The 25703-nt window shown below is 40.7% G+C and overlaps 1 protein-coding gene across 3 annotated transcripts in view; it reads right to left on the minus strand.

Annotated features, from left to right (window-relative positions):
* rbbp8nl (RBBP8 N-terminal like) overlaps positions 1-25703 on the minus strand; it is a 116435-nt gene that overhangs the window by 27133 nt on the left and 63599 nt on the right. For all 3 annotated transcript variants that reach the window (XM_087994807.1, XM_087994808.1, XM_043710630.2), the window contains one exon: positions 18704-18833. In XM_087994807.1, the coding sequence (XP_087850933.1) occupies positions 18704-18833 (130 nt within the window). The remainder of the gene's footprint in view (positions 1-18703; positions 18834-25703) is intronic.

Genomic DNA, 25703 nt, shown 5'->3' on the forward strand with positions numbered 1-25703 from the left:
CAGAAGATGGTATATGGCTGTCCAAGATTCAAGAGAGATGGGTCAGGAAAGGCCATGGAAGAAATTATAACAAAAAATAATTTTGAACTTAATGGGCTAGATAATGTGGGCTGGTTACCTCAGTTAGCTGGATGGCTAGTGTGTGACTCAGAATAATGCAAACTGTGCAGTTAGTGTGTGACTCAGAATAGTGCTACCTGCATGGACTGGGTTCCCACTCCAGCTGAGATTGATGCAGAATCTGCCTCCTTATCCTGTCATTGACAGTGTTTGGTGATAGTGAACAATTACTGACAAAAACAGCCAAGAAAAAGAAACATCAGCACACATCCAGACGAGGGTCTGCCCTTGTCTAAACCACACATGAAGGAATGAATTGATGGGCAGGTGGAACATGGGGCAGAATCTTGTGGAAGTGGCAGTCATCTCACCCGTTGGCTAGAGAATCGGCCAGAGGCAAGATCACCTTTTTTTAGGGTAGGTCCATTTCATGTATCATTTGTACACTTAACAGGCCGGTGGTGGACCACCCTCAGGATCAAGGACTTGAGATCTGAAATTTAACCAGCCAAGTGCTGTTAGCAATTTGGAAACTGACATCTCTTTGTACTCAGTAGCTTGTGATGATGCTGCTCCTTTTACAAGGTTATGTTGTCCTTGGTTTTTCTTTCAGAGGGGTCATAAAATCATGGGGTCCGAGATGTCTGGGTTTATCTACTTGAAGAAGCTTATCAGTTTTAACAAAAACACTTGTACAATGAAAAGGGAGTGGCCACTGTCCCAGCTCAGCTTTTCTCTGGTTTTATTTGGTTTTTAGCAGTCTGGCTGTTCAGGCGCTGCTGCTGAGTTTAAGCTACAGAATCTAATGAGACAGCTACAGTGGAAGGATGTTCCTTGCTAAATCGCTCTGCCATCTCTCACTCCTGTAAGAACTTGTGTCTGAGTTTACCTTGTTGCCAAGGGGGTGTTTATGGTAAGTATTTGGAACAGCATCATTAAGTTGCGATAGAGTTGATTGGGTTTTCAAATAGTTATGTTATTCTAAATTTGGGTTTCTTTTGTTTGTGTATAAGTAAATACTGTTTTGTTTAGAACTGAGTGGTTGGGCCAGCTGCATCACTCCTGGAGTATCCACATTAACTATTCTAGTTGTTTTAAGCAGGGGTAGAGTCTGGGCTTCCTTCTTGAAATGTTTTGAGGGCGTGTGGCCTGGTCCATAACAGATTGGGGTGTCTGCAAGATTTGTTCTAAGTTCCAATTTGGAATTAGGATTGTTGGACTCCTAGACAGTGAGTGGTAGATCTGTTAGTTTCCTTTGTTCTGGGTGTTGATTTTGGTTAGTTCGAACAGTGCTTGGGATACCAATGGCTCTTTCAGTCATTAAGAGTTTTCTGGGGGTAGAAGAAGTGACTTTGAGGGTTTTACAAAAGATGAATAGACAAAGCTGGTGGAATTGGCAACCAGGAACTGAAATTGAGGGTGTCTCCAAAAGAAATGTGGTTATTACTGAAATAGTTCAACATTCTAATGAAGAACCATTAGAATCTTTGGAAATGGCTCTTAAATTTCTCAAGAGGTCCTGGGGTTTGAAGGTGCTTCCCAAATTTGCCAAAAAGTTTAGAAGGACAGAGGAATGATATACTTTTAGAATTAGTAAACAGGTTAGAATTGGGTTTAACCAGGGACAAAAGCAAAGCTGAAATTGTAATGGAGTTGGTCAACTGCTTGGGTACATCAGAGAAACAGAGAAGTGGAGTTAGAAGAGATTAAATTGCAAGTGAGGCAACAGGAGTTAGAAGATAAAGAAAGAGAAAATAGAGCTATGTTAGAAGATGAAGAAAGGGAAAGAAAATTATTAAAGAAAATGAGAGGAAAACCTGAGCAAAGGAAATGAAAAAAAGAGATAGAAAAAGGCAGAGAGGAGAAAGAGAGAAAAAAAAGAGAAAATAAGAAGGAAGAGAGAGAATTTGAACTTAAGTTGCAACTAAGACAAGAGTTCAAAAATTCACTTCCTGAGGTAATGAGAACTCATGTGGAAGAGCAGGGAGTTAAAATGGCAAGATTAGCAGCTGAAATAGCTGATGATTATGAGTTGGTCCATAAATGAAAGTTTGGTTTCCAACATCAATTTCAATCTGTGAGGAATAAAAATTGGAGAAAAGAGAAAATCTCACGTGGTGAGGGAAAGGTAGATCTCGGTGGAGATCATGAGGATAACTTACCACAGGATAAAAAGGAAACCCTTGAAGGGGAAAGAGAAATTAAAAAGCTCCAGTGTTTTCACTGCAATAAAGTAGGCCATGTGAAATCACAGTGTTGGCGGGTTAGAAAAAGCACTGGGAAGCTAGATGTAGGAAAACAGGATAAACCAGTGAATTTTGTTGAGAGGCAACAGAAAGCACAGTGGAGGCTAAAAAGATGCATCAGACTGTACAACCTGGTTGGAGGTTGGTCAAGGAGGAAGTGCGTACCATCCAGAATCACAGGGAGTGCTAGAAAGGTGGCATCAGTTATTAAAGACCATGTTGAGGGCTTATAGTCAAGACTATCCAGATGATGAGGATAACTGAATTTCATTTGTACTTTTTGCGATCAGAGATGCACAAAATGTATCAACCAAATTTAATCCATTTGAATTAGTTTTTGGGCATGAATTGAGCGAGTCAAAATTGATTAAGGAGAAATTGGTAAGTCAGAGACCACATGTTTGGACTGTGTCAGATTTTAGGGAATGCTTAAATAGAATGGGGGAGTTGGCTAGACAGCATTTAAAAGTATCACGGCATACAATGAAAAGGAAGCAGACAAGAAATTAAAAACTCGCAATTTTGTTATCGGAGGTAAGAAGTTAGTGTTACTTCTAGTGATAGGTGAACCTTTAAAAGCACTATTCAGTGGACCTTATCAAGTCAAAAGGGGACTGAGTGAGGTGAAAGATTTGTTAAGGACTCCAGACAGAAAAAAATCTCACACAGCCTATCATGTCAATATGCCCAAAAGGTATTTTGACAGGGAAGGAAAGCAAAAGGAAACTGTGTTATTGGTTACAACACGGAGGGAAGATCCAAATTCAGAGGATTCTGTATTGGACATTCCTCAAATTAAATTGGACAATGAGGAAGTTGTCAAAAATTGGGATAAATTATTGAGTTAAATCAGAGAAAAATCAAAATGACCTGAAAGAGTTACTGCTATCGCAAGGGGAAATATGTAGAAATAAGCTGGAAAGTACTAATTTAGTTAGGCATCATGTAGATATAGGACGTGCTGGTCCAATTAAGCATAACCCTTGTAGGCATAACCCTCTAAAGTTGGCACAGGTTTAAAAGGAGATTCAACGCATGCTCCAAGATAACAGAATCAAAGTGAGTTACAGTGACTGGAGCTCTCCCATAGTAATGGTACCAAAACCAGATGATAGCTAACAGTTACGTGTGGACTATCGCAAAACCAATGCAGTTACAAAGACTGATGCATATCTGATTACACATTTGGACGACTGTGTTGAAAAAGTGGGACAAGCAACTTGTACTTCTAAGTTGGACTTGCTTAGAGGATACTGGCAAGTATCTTTGTCTGAAAGATCAAAGACAATCTCGGCTTTCGCAAAGCTGAATGGACTATATCAGTTTAAAGTCATGCCACTTGGTATGAAAAATGTGCCAGCCACATTTCAGAGACTAACCAATAACATCATTTCCAGATTACCCAATCGTGTAGTTTATATTTATAACCTGGTGATTTTCAGTCACATGTGGAAGGAACATTTGCAACATTTATCAGAATTGTTCGATCGATTTCGGGAGGCAGGCTTGGTGATAAATCTGGCTAAAATTGAATTTGCTCAAACCCAAGTCACCTTCCTGGGTCATGTCTTTGGACATGGACAAATGGCCCCAATGAATTCAAAAAAAAGGTAATTTGGGAGTTTCCCATACCATCAATAAAATGAGCAAAACTATGATTCCTGGGATTGAGTGAATTTTATTGGAAATTTGTGAAACATTTTAACATTGTGGCTGCTCCACTCCCTGAATTACTAAAGAAAAGCGCAGCGTTTCAGTGGACCATGGACTATCAGAAGGCATCTGACAGCCTGAAAGCTGTGTTAGCCACTGCCCCAGTATTTGCCACACCAAAATATGCAAAGCCAGTCAAGGTGGTTATCAAAGCAAGTGATGTGGGTGTCGGTGCTGTGCTCTTACAGGAAGACGACGAGAAGACAGAAAGACCTATGGGTATTTCTCCAGGAAATTGAACATTCCTCAGCAGAAATATCTGACAGTTGAGATGGAGACTTTGAGCCTGGTGTTGGCATTACAACATTTCAATCTATATGTTACTAGTAATTTCTCTGAGACAATCACATACACTAATCATAATCCACAGGGGTTGTAAAGTCATAGATTCCGAGATGTGTGGATTTATCTACTTAAAGAAGCATTTAAGTTTAAAAAACACTTGTACAATAAAAGGGGAGTGGCCAGTTATCCCAGCTCAGCATTTCTCTGGTTTGTTTTCGTTTTAGCAGTCTGGTTATTCAGGAGTTGCTGGTTAGTTTAAGCTGGAGAATCCCTAGAATCAGCTACAGTGGAAGGAGGTTCCATGCTAAATCTCTCTGCCATCTCCCTCTCCTGTAAGAACTTGTGTCTGATTTTATCTTTTTGCCAAGGGGATGTTCATGGGGACTGCTGGAAGTACAGGTAGACAACTCTTTATCTGAAATCCCGAAATCTGAAAATCTCCGAGGTCCAAAGTCTTTTTTGTGAAGTTTTTTTCTCATTAACAAGGTTGTTTGGCGTGCAAACAGTTAACCCAAGTCCACATCCATTCGATATGTGTCAATCAGATGCAACGTGTGGGTGCATGGCCTCAATTTTGTTTCAGGGCCCATTTTACTCACAGTAAGTCTATTCTTCGGCAAGATTTTTAAACATTTCACCATCAAACTGCCACTTGTTCTGAAATTTGAAAAATTCTGCATTCTGAAAACCAACTGATCTCGAGCATTTTGGATAAAGGATTGTGCACCTGTATTTGGAACAGCATCATTGAGTTGTGACAGAGTCAATTGGGTTTTCAAATAGTTATGTTATTCTAAGTTCGGTTTTCTATTGTGTATAAATAAATTCTGTTGTGTTTAGAACTGAGTGGTTGGGCCAGCTGCATCACTCCTGGAATATCAACTTCACACCTGCTTAAAACAACTAGCAAAGTTAAGGTCTGGGCTTTCTGCTTAAAATATTTAGATGGGGTCTGGCCTGGTCCAAAACAAGCACCACTTAGCATCTGTAGTTGTTACTGGCAGGACACCCACCTGAGGCCAAGGATCACCTCTGGATCCCAGGTCAGAGATGGGTGGTCACCGAAAGGCATTTTGGAAAAGTGGGGTTGGCAACAAAGACAGGGTAGGTGGCTCCCGGCAGAGCCTGCATCCAAACACATCGAGATTGCTCATCATGTAGCTATTTTTGAAACAACCTGTTCAGAGAATTTATTATACATCTCTGGAGCAAGTAGGACTTGAATCAGGGCCTCCTAGCTGAGAGTTAGGGACACAATCACAGTAACACAATATTTTGCTTTGAGATTCTCCAATTATCCCCTAGGTTGATTGCAATGGTGGCAAGAAGAGATCTTTAAGAGGGAATTAATTCTAATTGCTAGTTGGGCTGTGGTGGAATTGCTGTCCATGGATCTTTCCATTTCAGATTTAAGTACGTTGGTGGTGGGAAGGTTTGACAATCCCTGCATCCTATTCTCCCACCCAGTTAATTGGACCCATGCCACCAGGGAGGGCCCATGATGCTGAGCTCAAACAGAGTTTGAGCAGTTGGAATCTAAGGTTTGATCTGATTTATTGTTGTCACATGTACTGAGATACGATAATAAATATTGTCTTGCATGCTAACCAGACAGATCATATCTTGTATAAGTATGTCAGGCTAATAGAACAGAATGCAGATGATAGCTATTGAAAAGGTTCAGAGAAAGAGGAAGGATTATCAACATATTTGTCGGGATGTGACAAAGGCATTTGCAACCACATTGAGGCTGACATTGCAGTGGGAGCAAGTAATATAAACGTGAATATTTACTTTTTGTTATGTGGAGTGCGTAAGAATTGAAAACTATAGTTCCTCTTTCTGGATTGCACATCAGATGCATATCCCAGTGGGATTTTCCATTCAGCACAAGATAAACAGGATAATTAAAATTCAAAAGATCCAATTTAGTGCAGTTGTTACCAATGAATAAGAGACAGAGAAACAATTTGTGCTGAAGGTGGATAAATGTGGCTTTGGTTTTTGTGATTCACTTGTGAGTCATAAGATCCTCAATGTCAGATGAGCCATTTAAGAAAAAGGGACATGGATAGACAGAGTTAAAGAGAAATCAATGCAGTCACATTGCTGAACCTGAATCTGTACATGTTATCACTGAAGGGCAGTGTGAGAGTCAAGAGGTGGAAGTGGTGATGAAAGGTCCTTGGGATACTCAAAAGATGATTGATTAGTAAAGGGAAAAAGCAGCTTTGTTGTAAATTAACTATTTACTTTTTGTTATGTGGAGTGCGTAAGAATTGAAAACTATAGTTCCTCTTTCTGGATTGCACATCAGATGTGTTGTCTCTGTGTTGACCCTTTCAAATCCTTTCTTTAAATACCCCAATTAAATTTTCCTTCACATTACTATCACTGTACAAAGTTTACACAACTTGAGCCAATAATTTAACCGTTTAAAAGCCCTGGCATTATAGCAGTAAACTTGAGTTGTATCCCTTCCAAACCCAAGATAATTTTAGTGTATTTGATGTGGGGTCTGATCAAGGTTCCCCGCAACCATCCATTTCCTCACTTTTGATTTCCAAACATTCTGAGATAAAGGTTAACATTTCAATAAAGTTCTAGAACCAGTGCAAGTTCTAGAACCAGTCAAGGACATGTAGGTGACACACATATTAGTAACATGGTAGAAATAACCCTGGGGTGTAACTGATTTTGGAGACAAAAGCCTCCATGGCATTTTGTATTAAAGTGAGTGCAGTGGATGAGTAGCAGGAGTAAAGAAAGTAATTGTTTATGGTAAAAATACACTTTGGGCATTTATTAACCATCAGGATGAATCACTATCATCTTTGCAATTACTGATGCATTGAACTGTTTACTTATGGGCTCTCATCTCTGTTACAGTCTTGTCATTAAAAATAGGTAGCAAGCAAGGCAGAAATCCCTGTTTGCCAAAATATTGATCCATGGATATCCAATTTCACAGCTAAATACAAGCCGACTCAAGGTTTCACCACAGTTTAATTCTTATCAAATGGATTACTCTGTACTGTTTAGTTTTACCTTTTTTGTATGCTGTTGGAGCTGCACCCATCCAAGCAAACAGAGAGTATCAATCATTGTCCTGACTTGAGTCTTGTTAATGGTGGGCAGGCTTTGGGGAGTCAGGAATTGAATTACATGACATTTTGAACTGTTTTTGTCGATATAGTATTCTATGACTGGTCAATGGTAACCTCTAGGATGTTGGCAGTGTGAGATTCAGAAATGGCAGTGACACTGAAAATCAAGGAGTGACAGTTATATTCTCTGTTTCTGGAGATGGTTGTTGTCTGATAATTGTGTGGTGTGAATGTTACGTGTCACTTGTCAGCTCAAGCCTGAATGTCATCCAGATATTACTGTATTTGAACTTGGTCCGATTCAGTATCTGAGCAGTCGCGAATGATGTTGCACAATGTTCAATCATCAGTGAACATCTCCATTTTTGACCTTATGATGGATAGGAAATCATTGATGAAGCAGTTTAACAAAATTTGATCTAGAACTCTACCCTGAGGAATGTCTACAGAGATATTCCCTGGCTGGATGTTTGACCTCCAACAACCACAATCACCTTCCTTTGTTCTAAGAATTACGCCAACCAGTGGAGACCTTCCCCTGATTCACATTGATACCAATTTTTCTAGGGGTCTTCAATAATTGATCAATTACTGCCTTGATGTCAGTTCCCTCCAAGATCAGTTTTTTTACCTGGACCAAGGCTGTAATGACATAGTCTAATGACAAGGTTTGTAATGAGCTGAGTGGACTTAATAGAACTCAAACTTGGTGTCACTGAGCAGTTCATTGTTCAGTAAATATTGTTTGATAGCACTATTGGTGATACCCTCCATCACTTTGCTGATGATCAAGAGCAGACTGATAAGGAGGTAATTGATCAATTTGAATTTGTCTTTCTTTTCATGTACAGAACATATTGTGCCAGTTTTCCACATTGCCAGATTGATGCCAGACTTGTTACTGTACTGGAGTGGCTTGGTTAGGGGGATGGCTAATTCTAGATCACAAGTCTCTTAAGTCATAGTGCTGGAATGTTGTCAGGGCTCAAAATTTAATAATCCAGAAACATGCATTCAAATTCTGGTGGCTTACAAATTTGAATGATTAGTTCAGAACCGATTTCTGCTTGGGCTGCAATTATCTCAGTTCCAGGCAGAACAAAAAGAGTTAAACCAGTGCAGACCGGCTGCCAGTTGTGAAGGTTGGGTGGGGGGAGGTTGGAGAACAAAGGGTGCTCTCTTGATTGGCACTAGTTTGTACATTTCAGGGACAGGATATAGGCCATGGATAGTAAAATCCAGTAAAAGGCAATCCTCACCTCACCCTTGTCTTCTGTCAGTCATACTTTAACTCCTGGATCCCTTGACCTTAAAAAACACTTGCCTCAGTCTTTGTTCCTCATCTTGCTGGGTGTCTTACTCAAAATAAGCATGACCTTAACAGTAATATCACAAAGTGCAAAAGCTGCACTTGTAAGAAGACCCACTGCAGTCTTCCATTCTGCCCGATTGGAGAATGATGCACTGCTGCCCTTTGAGTGACTACCACACCTGGTCATGAATGGCTGTGGACAATTAAACAACTCACAGGAGGAGGAGGAGGCTCTACAAATATCCTCAACCACAATGATGGAAGAGCACAGCACATCAGTGCAAAAAATGAGGCTGAAGCATTTGTAGCAATTTTCAGCCAGAAGTGCTGAGTGGATGATCCATCTTGGCTTCCTTCAGTGATGCCCACCATCACATACGCCAGTCTTCAGTCAATTTATTCACTTCACGTGATATCAAGAAATGGTTGGAGGCGCTGGATACTGCAATGGCTTTGGGCCCTGACAACCTTCAGGCAATAGTACTGAAGACGTGCTCCACAACTTGCTGTTCCAGTACAGTTACAACACTGGTACCTACCCAACAATGTGGAAATTAGCACAGATATGTCCTGTAAACAAAAGCAGAACAAATCCAACCCGACCAATTATTGCCCCATCTGTCTATTCTTGATCATCAGTAAAGTGATGGAAGGTGTCATCAATGATGCTATCAAGCAGTACCTGCTCAGCAATAAGTTGCTCAGTGATGTCCAGTTTGGGTTCTGCCAGGGCCATTCAGCTCCTGACCTCATTACAGCCTTGGTTCAAACATGGACAGAAAACCTGAATTCCAGAAGTGATTTGAGAGCTACAGTCCTTGACAACAAGGCCACATTCGATGGAATGTGGCATCAAGGACCCTAACAAACTGGAATCAGTGGGTATCAGGGCCAAACTCACCTCTGGTTGGAGTCATACTTGGCACATGGAAGATGGTTGTGGTTGTTGGAGGTCAGTTATCTCAGCTACAAGACATCTCTGCAGGAGTCCCTCAGGGTGGTGTCCTAGTCCGAACCATCTTCAGCTGCTTCATCAATGACCTTCCCTCCATCACAAGGTCAGGAGTGGAGATGTTCACTGATGATTGCACAATGTTCAGCACCATTTGCGACTCCTCCACTTGTCCATGTTCAAATGCAACCAAGATCTGATAATTATCCAGGCTTGGGTTGACAAGTGGCAAATAAGATTTCTGTCACAAAATTGCCAGGCAATGACCATTTCCAATAAGAGACAATCTAGCCACACCCCATGACATTCATTGGTGTTACCAATAGCCCATTATCAATCTTGGGGGTCACAATTGACCAGAAACTCAACTGGACTCTTATAAATACAATGGCTACAAGAGCAGATCAAAGGCTGGGAATACTGCAGCAAGTAACTTACCTGACACCCCAAAGACTGTCCATCATTTACAAAGCATAAGTCAGGAGTGTGATGGAATACTCCCCACTTTCCTGGATGGATGCAGCTCCAACAACACTCACGAGACTTGACACCATTCAAGACAAAGTAGCCTGCCTGATTGACACCACATCCACCAAAATCCACACTTTTCACCACTGACACTTAGTAGCAGCAGTACATACCATCTGCAAATGCATTACAGCAATTGGCCAAAGGTTCTTAGACAGTATCTTGCAAATCCATGACTATGTCCACCTGGAAGGACAAGTGCAGCAGATACATGGGAACACCACCACCTTCAGGTTGCTCTCCAAGCCACTGACCATCCTGGCTCGGAAATATACCACTGTTCCTTCATTGTCACTGGGTCAAATCTAGAACTACATCCCTAAGGAGATTGTGGGCCTACCCATAGTAGATGGGTGCAGTGGTTCAAGAAAGCGATTCACCACCACCTTCTCAGCGACAACTGGGGATGGCCAATAAATGCTTGCCCAGCCAGCAATGCCCATCTTCCACAAGTGGATAAAAAAAACCAAGAAGGAAGGAGTTGCCCTTTTCTTGGCAGTCAAAACACCCTCAAACCTGAAGGAAGTCAGTTTATTCCCCTTATTTGCTTCTGTAAGATGTGCCTTTTAACAATAAGTCAAAGACTTTGAGTATGTTATATAATAATTGTTGTTATTCATGCACATTTTAAAAATATGAACCCTTGCATGTCTACTGTCACCTCCTTAATAATGTTCTCCAATCCATCCTTGCAAATTCACATCTCATATCCTCATAGTTGTCTTTATTAAGATTCAGGACTCTAGTTTCAAATTCAAATTCTTTGTTCTCCATTTTAGTGGAGAATTCTATCATATTATTGTCACACTTCCTAAAGGAATATCACGCAACAAAGTTGTTAGCACAGACTAGATTTCTGTACTTAAAGTTATCACTATTTATTACAAATAAATCAATTCTCATTACAGATTATTAATTGTGAACCACAACATATAATGTTACCAGTTAAAATTCTAATTATGTTATAAAACTCTAACCATCTTAAAAATACTCTCACAACAGACACAAATAAAAAATGAGTGTCTTGGGTGGAGGAAAAGACTGGGAAAGTGGTTCAATGTTCCCTGTTCATGGGATTTACTGAGATGACCTTTTTGGCTTGTCAGGCTTGCTGCCCCTCTATCTTCATTCTCTAGGTACCTTCATTTGATTACATGAAGCACAGGTTGAGTGGTTCACATTTATAAATTCCCTGCATTATTTGTTAAAAGCCACACCTTTCAGTATCTGAAGAGGGGAAATAAACTGGCTTTCTTCAACTTGAGTGTTTTTTTACTGTGGAGAAAAGGATAATACCTTCCTCCTCAGATGACCGATGGCTCCTGACCAAACATTCATGCTTACAATCTGTTCAGCTGCTTGGGACCCAATCGTAAAGTTGTTGGCAGGCAGAAGGCCATTGTCATTGACAACTAGTTACCATTCCACATTCTAATCAACTATTTATTTCTGGTCAAATCTTCCTTTGTGCACACCCTTGGCTCTAGTTCATCTGTACTAACCATGCACATTACTTGAACAAACGGCTGTGTAAACTGTGTGCCAGGTGACTTGCTTTTAAAAATGTGTAGCAATTCTTTCCTCCATAGTCTCTTTCCCATTTTAGTCCATAATCAAAAATACAGAAATATAAAGAGATCCAACCTTTACAATTAGACCGAGAGCAATGTGAGAAGTTGGCTTTCCAGTCCCTTGAGTCTGTTTTGTTATTCAATAAGATCATGTCTGACACCAGTTTCCTGTCCTGTGCCTTTATTCCTTTGTGTCCCTTTGGCCCAAATCAAATTCAAAGTGAGGCAGAGAATCAGATTCCTTCTCCATGAAAGAGTTATTTAACTTATTCCAGACAGCTGCCTGAGGAGGGAATGGGGCTCTGAAAGCTTGCAGTTTCAAACAAACTTGTTAGACTATAACCTGGTGTTGTGAGGTTTTTTGCTTATGTTGTCATTATAGAAGAGTAATTTTAACTTAGGAATAACATTATTGCCACTAGTGACAAAAGAATTAAGTGTTGATTCAGTACAATATGATCTAGACTTAGACACATAAAGAGTACTGAGTGAATGCTACATTGTTAGAGGCGTTGTCTTCCAGATGAGCTAATAAACTGAGTCCTTAATCTTCCAATTTTGATGTAAAGGGACCTACAAAGAACTTGCAATCAACCAGTAAATCTCTTCCAATGCCCCACCCAAAATTTGTCTTTCAACTAAAACCTCTGAATAACAAATTCAAGTATGCATTTCTTACATTACTGTTTTAATTACTTGGCTATGCACAAATTGGTTGCCACATTTTCTCTTATAACAGGCCCTAGACATCAAAAGTGATTCATGCAAAATATTTGGGCATGTTCTGGGAATTTAAACGTACTATACAAAAACAAAAAGTGCTAGAGAAACACACCAGGTTTGGCAACGGCTGTGAAGAGAGCAACTGAGTTAACATTTTGAGTCCAAAGACTCTTCTTCAGAATCAGTGTGGTGGACAATGATAGTTTTTATGCCATTGACAAAGGTCAAAGAGGAGCAAGTGGAACTGATGATCAGGGAGCTTAGAGTGAAAGGCAAAGGACATGCTCACAATGTGGTCTTCTTTACATTGGTGAGACCAAATGCAGACTGGGGTATCTGCCTTACAGACCAGCTCCACTCCATCCGCAAAAATGACCCCTGACCTCCTAGTCACTTGCCATTTCAATTTGCCATCTTGCTCTCACACAAATATTTCTATCCTAGGCCTGCTGCTGTATCCTTTCCCTGTCCAGACAGAAACACTTCACTGAGGAAGAACTCAGCTCTTCCTTTTAGATAAAGAAACCAGCAAATTAACTAATTTCCCAAGTAACCAGTTAAGCTTTCCATTCTAGATAGGAGAGACAAGGACTTGAGGGCTTAGCCTTAGAGTAAAGGGATGATCTTTTAGAACAGAGATAAAGAGAAAGTTTTTCAGTCAGAGAATGGTGAATCAATGGAAATCACTGCTACAGAAGGCTGTGGAAGCCAGGTCATTGAGTATATTCAAGATGAAGATAGATCGGTTCTTGATTGATGAGAGGATTAAGGGTTATGGGGAGAAAGCAGAGAATGGGGTTGAGAAACTTATAAGCCATGATTAAATGGCAGAGCAGACTTGATGTGTTGAATAACCTAATTTCTGCTCCTATGTCTTATTGTCTTAAGGAATAAAGATACATCTGGGCATCAAATGCATGCCTTGCTGTTTAGAAACAAGGGCAATATCGACATGAACAGGCTGTCCAAACCAAGAACGCAGCTCCTTTTTGCATTGAGTTTACAAAGGCTTGAATGCAAATCTTCAATTTACTACAAACACCAGCTTCCATTGTTCCCAGTCCAGAAACAGAACTCAGCTCTTTTTTTTCTGTTAGTTACACTTAAATCCCACCAGCTGCTATTGTTGCATTTGAACCCCTGCCTCAGAGAATTAACCAAGGCATCTGGATTGCAAGTCCACTGATATTACCATTCACCACTAACATTTCTTATTATAAAATAAACCCACCACCAATTCAACAATTTTCCAAATTAATCACATTGCAAACACTGAGGCAGCATTGCAGAGGCAGCATAAAAATAACACAAACTAAAATAGAGAAAATGAAGAGGTGACTAAATCAAAATAGTGTCCCTAAAGGCTTTGAGTGTGCTGCTAGACATCACATGCTCCCTCACCAAGGATACCTGGATGTGACTGGAGGAGCAGAATAGGGACAGGCAGTCAGGAACTATGACCCCCCCCCCCATAATGGTCTGCTGTCTGATACTACTAATGGTTATTTTAGCCAGGTCTAGCAGCAGATCCATAAGGAGGTCCTCTGACTAGCCCACTAGTGTTCAATTCTGTCAGAATGGATGGAAGAACACCACATAGTCGAGCGTCCTTCAAAATAACATAAAAGCTAATTTCTATACAGCGAGTTCCCAAAAACAGCAGCAAACTATAGTTTATGATATTGATTGAGGGATAAAGGGATACCTTCTCCTTCAGGAAACGGTGCTGTGAGATCTTTTATGTCAGCTGATAGGGCAGTCAGGACATGGTTTAATATACTATCTGAAGTATCGCCCACAAAGCAGCACTCTTTCAGTACTGAGCTTTAAAGTTATCATTGATTTGTGTGTTCAGGTTCTGTTTTGAACCCCATGTCCTTCTGTATCAGAAGTGACAGAGCTACCAAATTTGGGTAGTATCTGGCACTGTCAATTAAATAAGTATTATTAGTACTAATAGCTTCCATTTGTACAGTTTTTAATTATTGCAAGTCTTATTCTCTGGCATTATGTGTGATTCTTTAATGTTTTCAAGGGTTACGTTTTCATGCCCCAACATTGAATGGGCTCATTGAATGGCTTTCACCTGAATCAAAGCCATCTTCAATATTAAAACAGTCAGCTGCTTCCTTTAGCACAAGCTTTTAAAAAAATGGCTACATTCCATGGTGCTAAGTTACCTTTGGGAATGTTCAAACCTGAGCAGATCTAAACCTAAACTTGACTGGGCTTGGCCATGAATTAATGCTGTAGAACCACCCAGGTTTGAAGGAGCTCACATTTCAACTTCCTTTGCTTGATCAACCCTGCCCTTGGGTAAAAATCGTTGTAAAAAAGTCCAGTTGCTTTGCTTTTGCAAAGCTACTCAAACTCTGAACCCAATAAGGAATGACCACTTTAAACCAGTAGTAAGCCCAATGGCACATTGCAACCTCTTATCACTCCAGTGCAACATGAGCTTTCGCTGAAAATCTTATACAATCCGAATTAAATGCGAGCATGCAAAATTAAATTTTGCTTTGATTAAAAGTAAATAAAGATCTTGCTTAACAAATGTTTTGTAAAAAGTCCGAATCTGATATGACTGTCTCCAATGCGCAATCATATTGTGATTAACTATCTGTAAATAAAAGGTTGACGTAAAAATCATAGTCCAATAATTACCTCACCCTTTCTGTACACATTCACCATTAGTGAATGTCAGGATGAAGGGTTGCATTTAGAGCAAAGCATTCCCATGCCCCAGATTACATTGAATTGACTAAACTCACTATAAATTTAGGTCCCTCTTTAGTAACTCGTCCATGCTTATCGCAATGAACAAGCAGCATTACCAGTTTTCGTCATAGAATCCCTGCAGTATGGGAATAGGCCATTTGACCCAACAAGTCCACAGCAATACTCTAAAGTGTATCCCAACCAGACCCATTCCCCTACCCTATTACTCTAACCTACCTAACCTACACATCCCTGAACACTATGGGCAATTTAGCATGGCCAATTCACCTAACCTGCACATCTTTGGATTGTGGGAGGAAACTGACGCAGACAGGGGAAAAATGTGCAAACTTCACACAGGCAGTCATCTGTGGCAGGAATCAAACGCCGGTCCCTAGCGCTGAGAGGCAGCAGTGCTAACCACTGCCGCCGAACAGCTTTGGGATTTCATCTCGCAATTCAGCATAGTGCATAGTCAGAAAACTGAAAGAACTATGGATGCTGGAAATCAGAAACAAAACCAGAAATTGCTGCAAAATCTCAGCGGGTCTGGTAGCATCTGTGGAGCAAAATTAGGGTTAATGTTTTTGGGTTCTGAAGAAGGGTCACTGGACCTGAAATGTTAGCTGATTTCTCTCTACAGGTGCTGCCAGACCTACTGATAATTTCCAGCAGGTTATGTTGTTGTAGCAAGTAGTTGGATGAAGATTGAATTTCACAAAGATTTCATGGTATGTCCTGAACTGACTGAATGGTGGGAGGAGAGTTGCTAACTGGGACAGCACCTGAAAATGGGCGTGGTGACTGTGACATATGATTAATCCTTGCCAGTTGAGTGTGAAGAAGGCAATGTAACAACTCAGAGTTGACTGTTTATTTCAATATCAGCATCTAACCATTGCCAACTGTGTTACCAATTATCTGGTTGCCAATGTTGTGAATGGCATGTTGAAAGCTAGCCTGCATCATTTAAAGAGTTAGTACATCGTGGCTGGAAAAGATGCTTTCACTAATGAAGGCAACAAATTTAGTCTGTGAAACATTGAAGAATGGTGCAAGGTATCTGGACACTGCACTGGATCTTGTAGCGCAAGAGGTGTCTATAGGGGAGATGGTACATGGCAGTCGGGCACTAGGATACCCTCCAGTCGGATATCCTCCCGACACAGTGTCAGATAGGAGTCAAGCCCCACTGCAATGCTGCAAGACATTCAACTATCGGTGTTTCCACACTGTAAGTAATCTAATCTAATCTAATATGAATGATTAAGGCAAGTGAATGCACCTTCGGAATATCATACCTTATCAACTGCACCAATAGCTTTGGAGTGGAGAGTGCGGTGTTGGAAAGGCACAGCAGGTCAGGCAGCATCGTCGATTCTCCTGCTCCTCAGATGCTGCCTGACCTGCTGTGCTTTTCTAGCACCACACTCCCGACTCTAATCTCCAGCATCTGCAGACCTCACATTTGCCTATAGCTTCGGATGCAACTCAAATCACCAAACACTCCTCAACTACCAAAACACTTTATTAATCAGGACTCATAATTGGTATTGTTGTGCTCCACCCCAAGCTCACACACTGCAGTGAGTCTTACATTTACATCTCAGAGGTTTGCCAGCTATGTAGCCCATGCCAGCCACATCACCAAAACAGATTTCATGCCACTCACTGATACAATTCCTGATTTACATGGTGGAAAGGTTATTAAACAGAATAGAATCCGTGGATTTTTCTTAGATTACTTAGTGTGGAAACAGGCCCTTTGGCTCAACAAGTCCACACCAACCCTCCGAAGAGCAACCCACCTAGACCCATTCCCCTACATTTACCCCTTCATCTAACACTACGGGAAATTTAGCATGTGCACATCTTTAGATTGTGGGAGGAAACCAGAGCACCCGGAGGAAACCCATGCAGACATGGGGAGAATGTGCAAACTCCACACAGTCAGTTGCCTGAGGCAGGAATTGAATCTGGATCTCCGGCGCTGTGAGGCAACAGTGCTAACCACTGAGCCACCGTACCGCTCATTTGCTGGTAATGTACTTGTAAAGACGAAGGAGTGCTTACTGGACGGAAGACAGAGATTAGAGATAAATGGGATATTTCCAAATTGGCAGGCTATCGGGAGTGTTGTGCCACAAGTACCAGTGCTGGGGTTATATTGATAACTTAACTTGTCCAGATGCATGCAAGCTCATTCACAGTGCAAGGTTAGCTGGGACAATAAACTGTGCGGAAGATATAGAAAGGCTGCAAAATGATAAAGACAGGCCAAGTGAATAAGCAAATACAAGGAAAATCAAATATAATGTGGGGAAATGTGAAGTTATTCACTTAAGTAGGGCAAACAGAAAATCAGAATTTTTTTAAAAGTGATGAGAAACTTTTGAACGTTGATGATAAAAGAGATTACGTGTCTCCACACATGCTTCACAGTGAGTTACCATGTGGTACAGTAAACAATTAAGCAGGAAAATTGAATGTTAACCTTTAATGCAAGAAAGCAAGAGTACAAGGGTGAAGAAGTCTTGCCAGATTTGTACAGGGTTTTGTTGAGATAATACCTGAGGGGCTGTGTTTAGTTTTGGTTTTCTTAATTAAGGCAGGATATACTTGTCTTAGAGGGATGAAACAAAGGCTAATGTGATTCCTGTCATGAAACATTTGTTCGATGGGCTTACACTACTGAAACACATGAGATGCCAAGCGAGTTTGAGAGATAGATACTGGGAAGCTGTTTCTTCCGGCTGAAGATTCTAAAATAAGGAGGCATTATCTCAGGATAAGGAGTCAGTCATTAACACTGAGAAGAGGAGGAATTGCTTCACTCAGAAAGTCAGGAGTCTTTGGAATTCTCTACCCAGAGAACTGTGGCTGCTCAGTCATTGAGTGTAGTCCAGGCTGAGATCAAGAGATATTTAGCTTCCCATGGGATCAATGGATGTAGAGATCAGGGAGATTAGCAGAATGAAAACTGAAGATGATCAGAGAGTAGAACCTGATGGATCATGTGGGCTCCTTCTGTTCCTGTTTCTTATGCTTTTTAAAATACTTTTATGAGACACCAAATATGAGTGAGCTGCAGCCAGGGCCTTTCAAACATCTTGGAGGATAGTCGGCCTGGATTACATTAACAGAAATAATAAGGTAATGAGATTATGGAGCAAATTAAAATTAAATATTTTGCAAAGAAGGACGTGGGCAACAGAGGTTTGGATGATCCCAAAATTAAAACAGAAAATGCTGGCAATTCATCAGACAGTGTCTGTGCAGGGAGAAGCAAGGTTAAGGCTGAAGGACATTGACAGTTCCTCAGAACTGGTCTTGGTTAATGTCATGGTTCTGAAGCATTAACTTTTTGAAAACAAAGCTTCATCCTTCCTACACTGCTAACCAAAACATGGGTTTTGAATCATTGGCAATACCGGAATGCTATTCTTTTTATAAAAATGCAGAGCTATCAGAAAAGATTGTATTATTACCAGAAGTCCAATAGTCCTGTAGCCTTTTCTTTTTCTTCTTCTTTGGCTGTAACTCATTGCTTCCAGACTGATGCTTCACATTTTCGGAAGTTATCTCTTGGCTTCCAAGCACTTCTTGAAAGTTTTCAGTCTGATAAGACAAATACAGTTTTTAAAAAGCTCCCAATAGGAAGACTGCAAACTACATAATATTAGAACCACAGATATCCTGAGGCTATTTAATTGCAACATTTCAGTTAATACCCAAAATCACTTCCTCCTTACATCTGAAGCTAGTGTCATGGCTGTACTGCTATAAGAAGGAATAAGATTCAAATAAGGTAACTATTGACCACCTGACAATTTTGTTCTTTTCAATATAGAGATAGAGATGAGCGTTCCTTTAAACAACAAAGACCATTTCATATTGAATATGATTAAGATCCTCTCCTAGGTAATCATTTATTTGATGGAATGGCATTTCAGGACAAAGTGCTCCTTAATAAGAGGCAGTTACATTTTCTTACTTCTGTGCCGTAGAATTCCTGTGCCCTGGGGCCAGGGCAGATTAAGCAGAAAATGAGGTGATGGTCCAGTGGTATTATTGCTAGACTATTAGTCCAGACAGTGGGGTAATGTTCTAGGGACCTGGGTTTCAATCCTGCCAAGGCAGCTGATGGAATTAAGAGTTCAATAAACATCAGGAATTAAGAGTTTAGTGGTGATCATCAAACCATTGTCTATTGTCGAAAAAAACCCATCTAGTTCACAAACATCCTTTAGGAAGGAAATTGCCGCCCTTACTGGGTCTGTCCTACACTTGACTCCACACCTACAGCATTGTGGTTGACTCTTAAATACCCTCTGGGCAATTAGGAATGGGTAATAAATGCTGGCCTAGTCAGTCATACTCACATTCCATGAATGAACAAATAAAAAAAACTTCTAAAGCAGGATTGATGGTAATTTAATAGAAAGCTCAAGGATAAAAGACATTTAAATAGGAAGCCAGAAAGGATGCTTGTGCTGAAAGTGCAGAATGGAAGAATTCTGCACCATTCAGAGATAGCGAGTTTTGAGAAGATATGTAGCTCAGGTTGTGGTTTTGGATGTAGGTTTGCTCGCTGAGCTGAAAGGTTCATTTCCAAACGTTTTGTTACCTTACTGAGTAACATCTTCAGTGGACCTCAGGTGAAGCAATGCTGAAAGTTCCTGCTTTCTATTTATATGTTTGGGTTTCTTTGGGTTGGTAATGTCATTTCCTGTGGTGATGTTATTTATGTGGTGAAATCACGTCCTGTTCCTTTTCTCAGGGGGTGGTAGATGGAGTCTAACTTGATGTGTTTGTTGATAGAGTTCCAGTTGGAATATCTTGCTTCTAGGAACTCTCGTGTGTGTCTTTGTTTGGCTTGTCCTAGGATGGATATGTTGTCCTGGTTGAAAAGGTGTCCTTCCTCATCCGTATGTGAGGACACTACTGAGAGAGGGTCATGTCTTTTTGTGGCTAGCTGGTGTTCATGTATCCTGGTGGCTAGTTTTCTGCCTGTTTGTCCAATGTAGTGTTTGTTACAGTTCTTGCACGGCATTTTGTAAATGACGTTAGTTTTGCTCATTGTTTGTATAGGGTCTTTCAAGTTCATTAGCTGCTGTTTTAGTGTGTTGGTGGGTTTGTGGGCTACCAACACACTAAAACAACAGCTAATGAACTTGAAAGTCCCTACACAAACAATGAACAAAACTAATGTCATTTACAGAATACCGTGCAAGAACTGTAACAAACACTACATTGGACAAACAGGCAGAAAACTAACCACCAGGATACATGAACACCAATTAGCCACAAAAAGACATGACCCTCTCTCACTAGTATCCTCACATACGGAAGAAGAAGGACACCACTTCAACTGGGACAACACATCCATCCTGGGATAAACCAAACAAAGACACGCCGAAAATTCCTAGAAGCATGGCATTCCAACTGGAAATCTATCAGCAAACACATCGAGTTAGACTCCATCTACCACCCCCTGAGAAAAGGAACAGGAAGTGACTTCACCACAGGAAATAATATCACCACAGGAAATGACATCACCAACCCAAAGAAATCCAAACAAAGAAATAGAAAGCAGGAACTTTCAGCATTGCTTTGGATTGAGGTCCACTGAAGATGTTGTCTAGTAAGGTAACAAAACGTTTGGAAATGAACCTTTCAGCTCAGCGAGCAAACCTACATCCCAAACCAATCTGAGATAAAAGGTGGAAATCAAACATATTAACTTTGAGGAATTTGTTTCCTGAATGCAGTGTGTTGTTAGTTTAACTTCAAATCTATATTATCTTGTTGATTCTGCTCACCTCTTCAATTTTCAGCTTTCTTCTTGCATTTTGATTTATTGTCTGTACTTTGTCCCAATTCCTATTGCACCTGTCAATCCCCAGACCATTGCTGAGGGCAGAGATTCCAGTGCCACAGCCTGAAATTCGGGAATTCTGCTCTCTTGAGCTGTTCAAGTTGTTTCTATTTCTCCCATCCTTAAAAGCCTCATCAAAAAACTATTTTCAACCACTTTGATAGTCACTTTTGTTAACATCAAGCTTGTTGTCATAGAATCATATAATCACTGCAGTGTGGAAAGAGGTCATTTGGCCCATTCAGTCTGCACCAACCCTCTGAGTTGCATCCCACTCAGACCCAGATCCATCCCCCACAATACCCATTTCCAATGGGCTAATCCACCTGACCCGTACATCATTCAACTACAGGAGGCAACTGGAGCACCCAGAGGAAACCCACGCAGACATGGGGAGAACGCACAAACTCCACACAGTCATCCAAAGCTGGAATTGAACCTGGGTTTGATTCTCCTGCCTTTTCCCCTTTTGAAATGCCTTATTTTGCTATGTAAAGTGTACCTTAAAAGGGTAAGGTATCAAGATGTGGCACATCTGCAAATGCTGTTTCCCCCTGCCTGGGTTTGAGTTCTCATTCCAAGATGTAGACACAAAATGTGTACTGAGATGCTAATGCAGATATAATGGAAGTGTCAACTGCTTTTGCATGAGGCATTAAATCAAGGACCAGCCCATCTTCTCAGAGGGATGCAAAAATTCCCCAACACTGTTTTGAAGAAAAGCAAAATTGTTAACCCTGGCATCCTGGCCAATATTTATCCCTAGATCAACAATACAAGACTCGATTATCTGGCCATTGTGGGATGCTGATATTGGGAGCAGGCTGTATGTAAAATATGTTTACAACACACTTCAAACGTTCATCATTGGCTGTAAAGTGTTTTAGGATGTCCAGAGGTTATGATATGTGAGTTGTTATTTCTTTTAAATAGTTTTGATATACTAAATAGTCAAAAGTAGTGAAGTAATGAATGCTAATTCATATTCCCTTATTAATAATTATTCTGTTTTCACATCGGATCACATGTACTAGAAATTTAATGTTACAAAAGGTGGGCAATTGCTGACTTCTACCGTTGATATGTTCAAGGTGAAATATACAATCAGGAACAAGTCATGTTTCCAGATAAGGCTTCTTCAATAAACCTTATTTGGAATTGTTTCTAAATCTCATACTGAAACAAAATGAATGTCTCAGCTTGTTAACATTGTTCAGATTGTGGAACAAAATAAGACAAATCCAACTGTGGGTCCTACAGTGTCACTTTCTCCAATGAAAAACAGTGCTGAACATGAAATAAACTGAACCTGCGAGGAGACTGGAGAAAGCCAAAATGAAATTTGATATATTGAAAACAAGGCTGGACCTTCACAAAAAATGAGTGCTGTTACCTTCAAAAATAAGAAAAAAAAATGAACATGATTGTTCCACATTGGTTTCCACAGTTACAATTCCAAACACCTCAAGTCAAAGGTGAAGGGGGTGGTGGTGTGAATGGAAGTAGGAGAAATGTAGCATACTCTTTTGATTATCACCTTGCAGCACAAGAGTTTAGTACTCGATCAAGTACAGTCAAGTAAACTATTAAGGAAAGAGAAAGGCATTCAGCAGAAAAACAGGTTTGATTACTTACCTTATATTATGGTTACACATTGTCCTACAATTTGATTTGTTTGTATGCGATGTAACTGCGGCTGGGTTGGTTTAATATGCTTAGTTAGGAGCACACAGTGACATACTGTACTTCACAAATACTGCAGAATATTGAGGGAGGAAAAAACTAATCCAAAGTTCCACTTGGGTCTGTCCAGTCTCCTGCCTTTGTGCCTCTTTCTAAAACAGCCCCAATTTCACCACAGGAAGAAAATTGGAACAGGGAAAATGTAATTTATATAATATACTGAAGCAGCGCATAATTGTTCTGACTGAAGCAATGTATTGTTAGCTTAGTATTTTGGCATGTCATTATGAGGAGCATGTTCACTTTGTTCTCATACTGAAGTAAATCACCTTCTTAGTAGAGTGCCAACATTAAACTTTGCCAGATTGGTGAGGAAAATGGAGCACCTATGCTCAATGGACTGACAGACAATTCTGAACTCGCAACTTGCTTATTACCATAAGATGAAATGCTGAGGAAGATCAGACCCTAAAGGCAAAATGAGAACAAATTTCAATATGTTTTTCTTAAATGCAGTTTTCATTGGAAATCTATATTTGCCCTATTACTCAGGAGCCATTCTTCAACATGATTCCACCTGATGGATTAACAGAGCCAAGTATTAATTATGAATAGTCAAACAGAAAGTACTGGAAATAAAAGGGTCAGGCAGCAGCTTTGGAGACAGAAACAAACTTATTGGGCTGAATTTTATGTTGGGACACTAGGTATAAAAGTGATGGGATAGCCCCATTAACAGTAGTCAGGCTGCTAATTGATTTGAGGTGAGACTTTTGCTCTCATGATGAGAAAGGTCTGCCTGTGAGAGCTGCCACCTAAACCAATGGCCGATAGCTCTCCAGGTCACCCATTGGAGTGGGGGTCACTGCTGGAAATGTGGCGAGTCCCTGATTGGAAGCAAGCTGGAAAGGAGCCCAGGGTAAAGGTAAGTCTGGTGCCTTGCCAGGAGTGGGTTATCAGGCCTCAGCAAAAGAGGGGTAGGGCTGTATTAGAAGAGGATAGAGGGAATGCTGGGGCAGAAGAAGTACTTTGTGAAAGAGGCATTCCATTGGCACAGGTAATTGAAAAAGGAGGTACCCTTGCCTCCTTGCTTGGCAACCATTGTTTCACTACTTGGCCTGGAAAGTTGGCATCAGCCTGTCCCCTTCACAAGTAAAATCCCAACAGCAGCAAATACAGGCCTTTAAGTGGCCTTCCTTGTTATTGCTGAAATTGTACAAGGGTACGCATTAGGAACAACACAGTTCCATGGCAAGTATAAACATAAATCATGCCCTATCTAGTTTCCTGCTCCAAAGTGGGTATATGTTTCAGCCCAATGTTTCAGGCCAATGAAAGGCAGAACCTTCTGCACTTCGTTCTTTCGAGAAGAGTGAGACTATAACTGATCTTGTAAGGTCCAGCAAGTCGAGTGTCCTACAACTCTCAGCTGGCAGCATTCACGTCCTCAGCATTCTTCCACATTGCTCATCTGGGACAGGAATCTGACTAAGCAGTTGCAACTTGGGAGTGAGTCATCAGTCTTCGATAAAAGCAGAGAGAGGCTTTGCCACCACACAGAGAGGGCACAAAGTGAGACAAGGAATGAGTGCAAAATTGGGAATTTTATACAGATGAGAAGTCAGACGAGGGAAGGTTTTTTTTTCAGTCACCAGTGGCTACAGAATGTTATTTGCTTGTCTCTTTGCTATTACTTTAAGTGTCTAAATGAATAGCTAATTGAATAATTAAATGTGGGTATTCAGATATGGCAGTGGTGAACTTTTATACTGCAATATATGTGAATCTGTAGAATGTATTGCACTTTCAGAAAATCATTTCTAGAATGACTTTTCATTTAGAACAACTTTGGCTCAGAGTTATGAACTGGAGTCTGAGTTGCAGACATCATGGAGCACTAGGAAGGGGGAAAGTTAACTGAACACTTCATTCCAAGAAACAGACACACCTCTTCGGTTTAGATAGAACCTCACAGTTGGCCAATCGTCAGGGACAGCAGAGTGTAACTGCTAGTCAGGCAGGCAAACGGATCCAGGGTATAGTGATAGAGTGTACTCAGCTATTTTACCAAAAGATATGAGGTATTTGCTGCCTGAGTGGATGAAGAGAAGGAATGCAGGGTGAATGAATAAATTTACCAGAGAACTCTTGGTGCAGGATACCATTCAAGTGTGAAGATCAAAGACAAACATGGCAGTGAAAATGAACAGCATTCAGGGGGTCGGACTCTGTTCTCTGTGCTGTGCTTCTAGTCCTGTGCTGGGTTAAGGGCCTCTCCTCATGGTGGGCAATGGTGTTGGTGTGAGTGGTGCATCTAGTTGTTATAGCCTCTGTAGAAGCAGGAATGATGCTGTGATGAGGGATTTTGAAAAATTAGGATCCAAATTAAAATGGTGACATCAATGATAATAATCCCTGGGTCGTTACCTGAGCCATGTGTTAATTGACAGAGGGTGATGCTGATCATAGAATTAAATGCATGGCTCCAAGCATAGTGTGGGAAGAAGTGACTTTTGAGTTACAGGGCATTGGTGCCAGAACTCAGTAAAATGTTCTGTTCGGATGGGCCTCACTTAAACTGAGTTAGAATTAGTCCTGACAAACCATATAAAAAGGGCTGTGGATAATGGTCAGAGTGTTTGGGTTGGTGGCGCAGTATTTCAGAGGAGGAAGATTGAGAAATCTAAACAGAAAAGTCAAGGCAAAAACACAGTGCTGTTTGTGAGGCAGGAAAGGATGGAGTTCAACAGTAATTGTCCATCAGTAATTTCCATGCAAGGAGTAATAGTATAGAAAAAAAGGAGGTTAAAGATGCTCTACTTGAATGCATGAAGCATTTGCAATAAGATAGATCAACTAATGACACAAATAGATCTTTGGACATCTCTGCAGGAATTCCTCAGCATAGTTCTTCGGCCCAACTATCT

Source organism: Chiloscyllium plagiosum, unplaced genomic scaffold (genome assembly GCF_037043375.1).
Source record: "Chiloscyllium plagiosum isolate Xiang-an unplaced genomic scaffold, Cpla_swu_hap1 HiC_scaffold_15, whole genome shotgun sequence".
Classification (NCBI taxonomy): Eukaryota; Metazoa; Chordata; class Chondrichthyes; order Orectolobiformes; family Hemiscylliidae; genus Chiloscyllium; species Chiloscyllium plagiosum.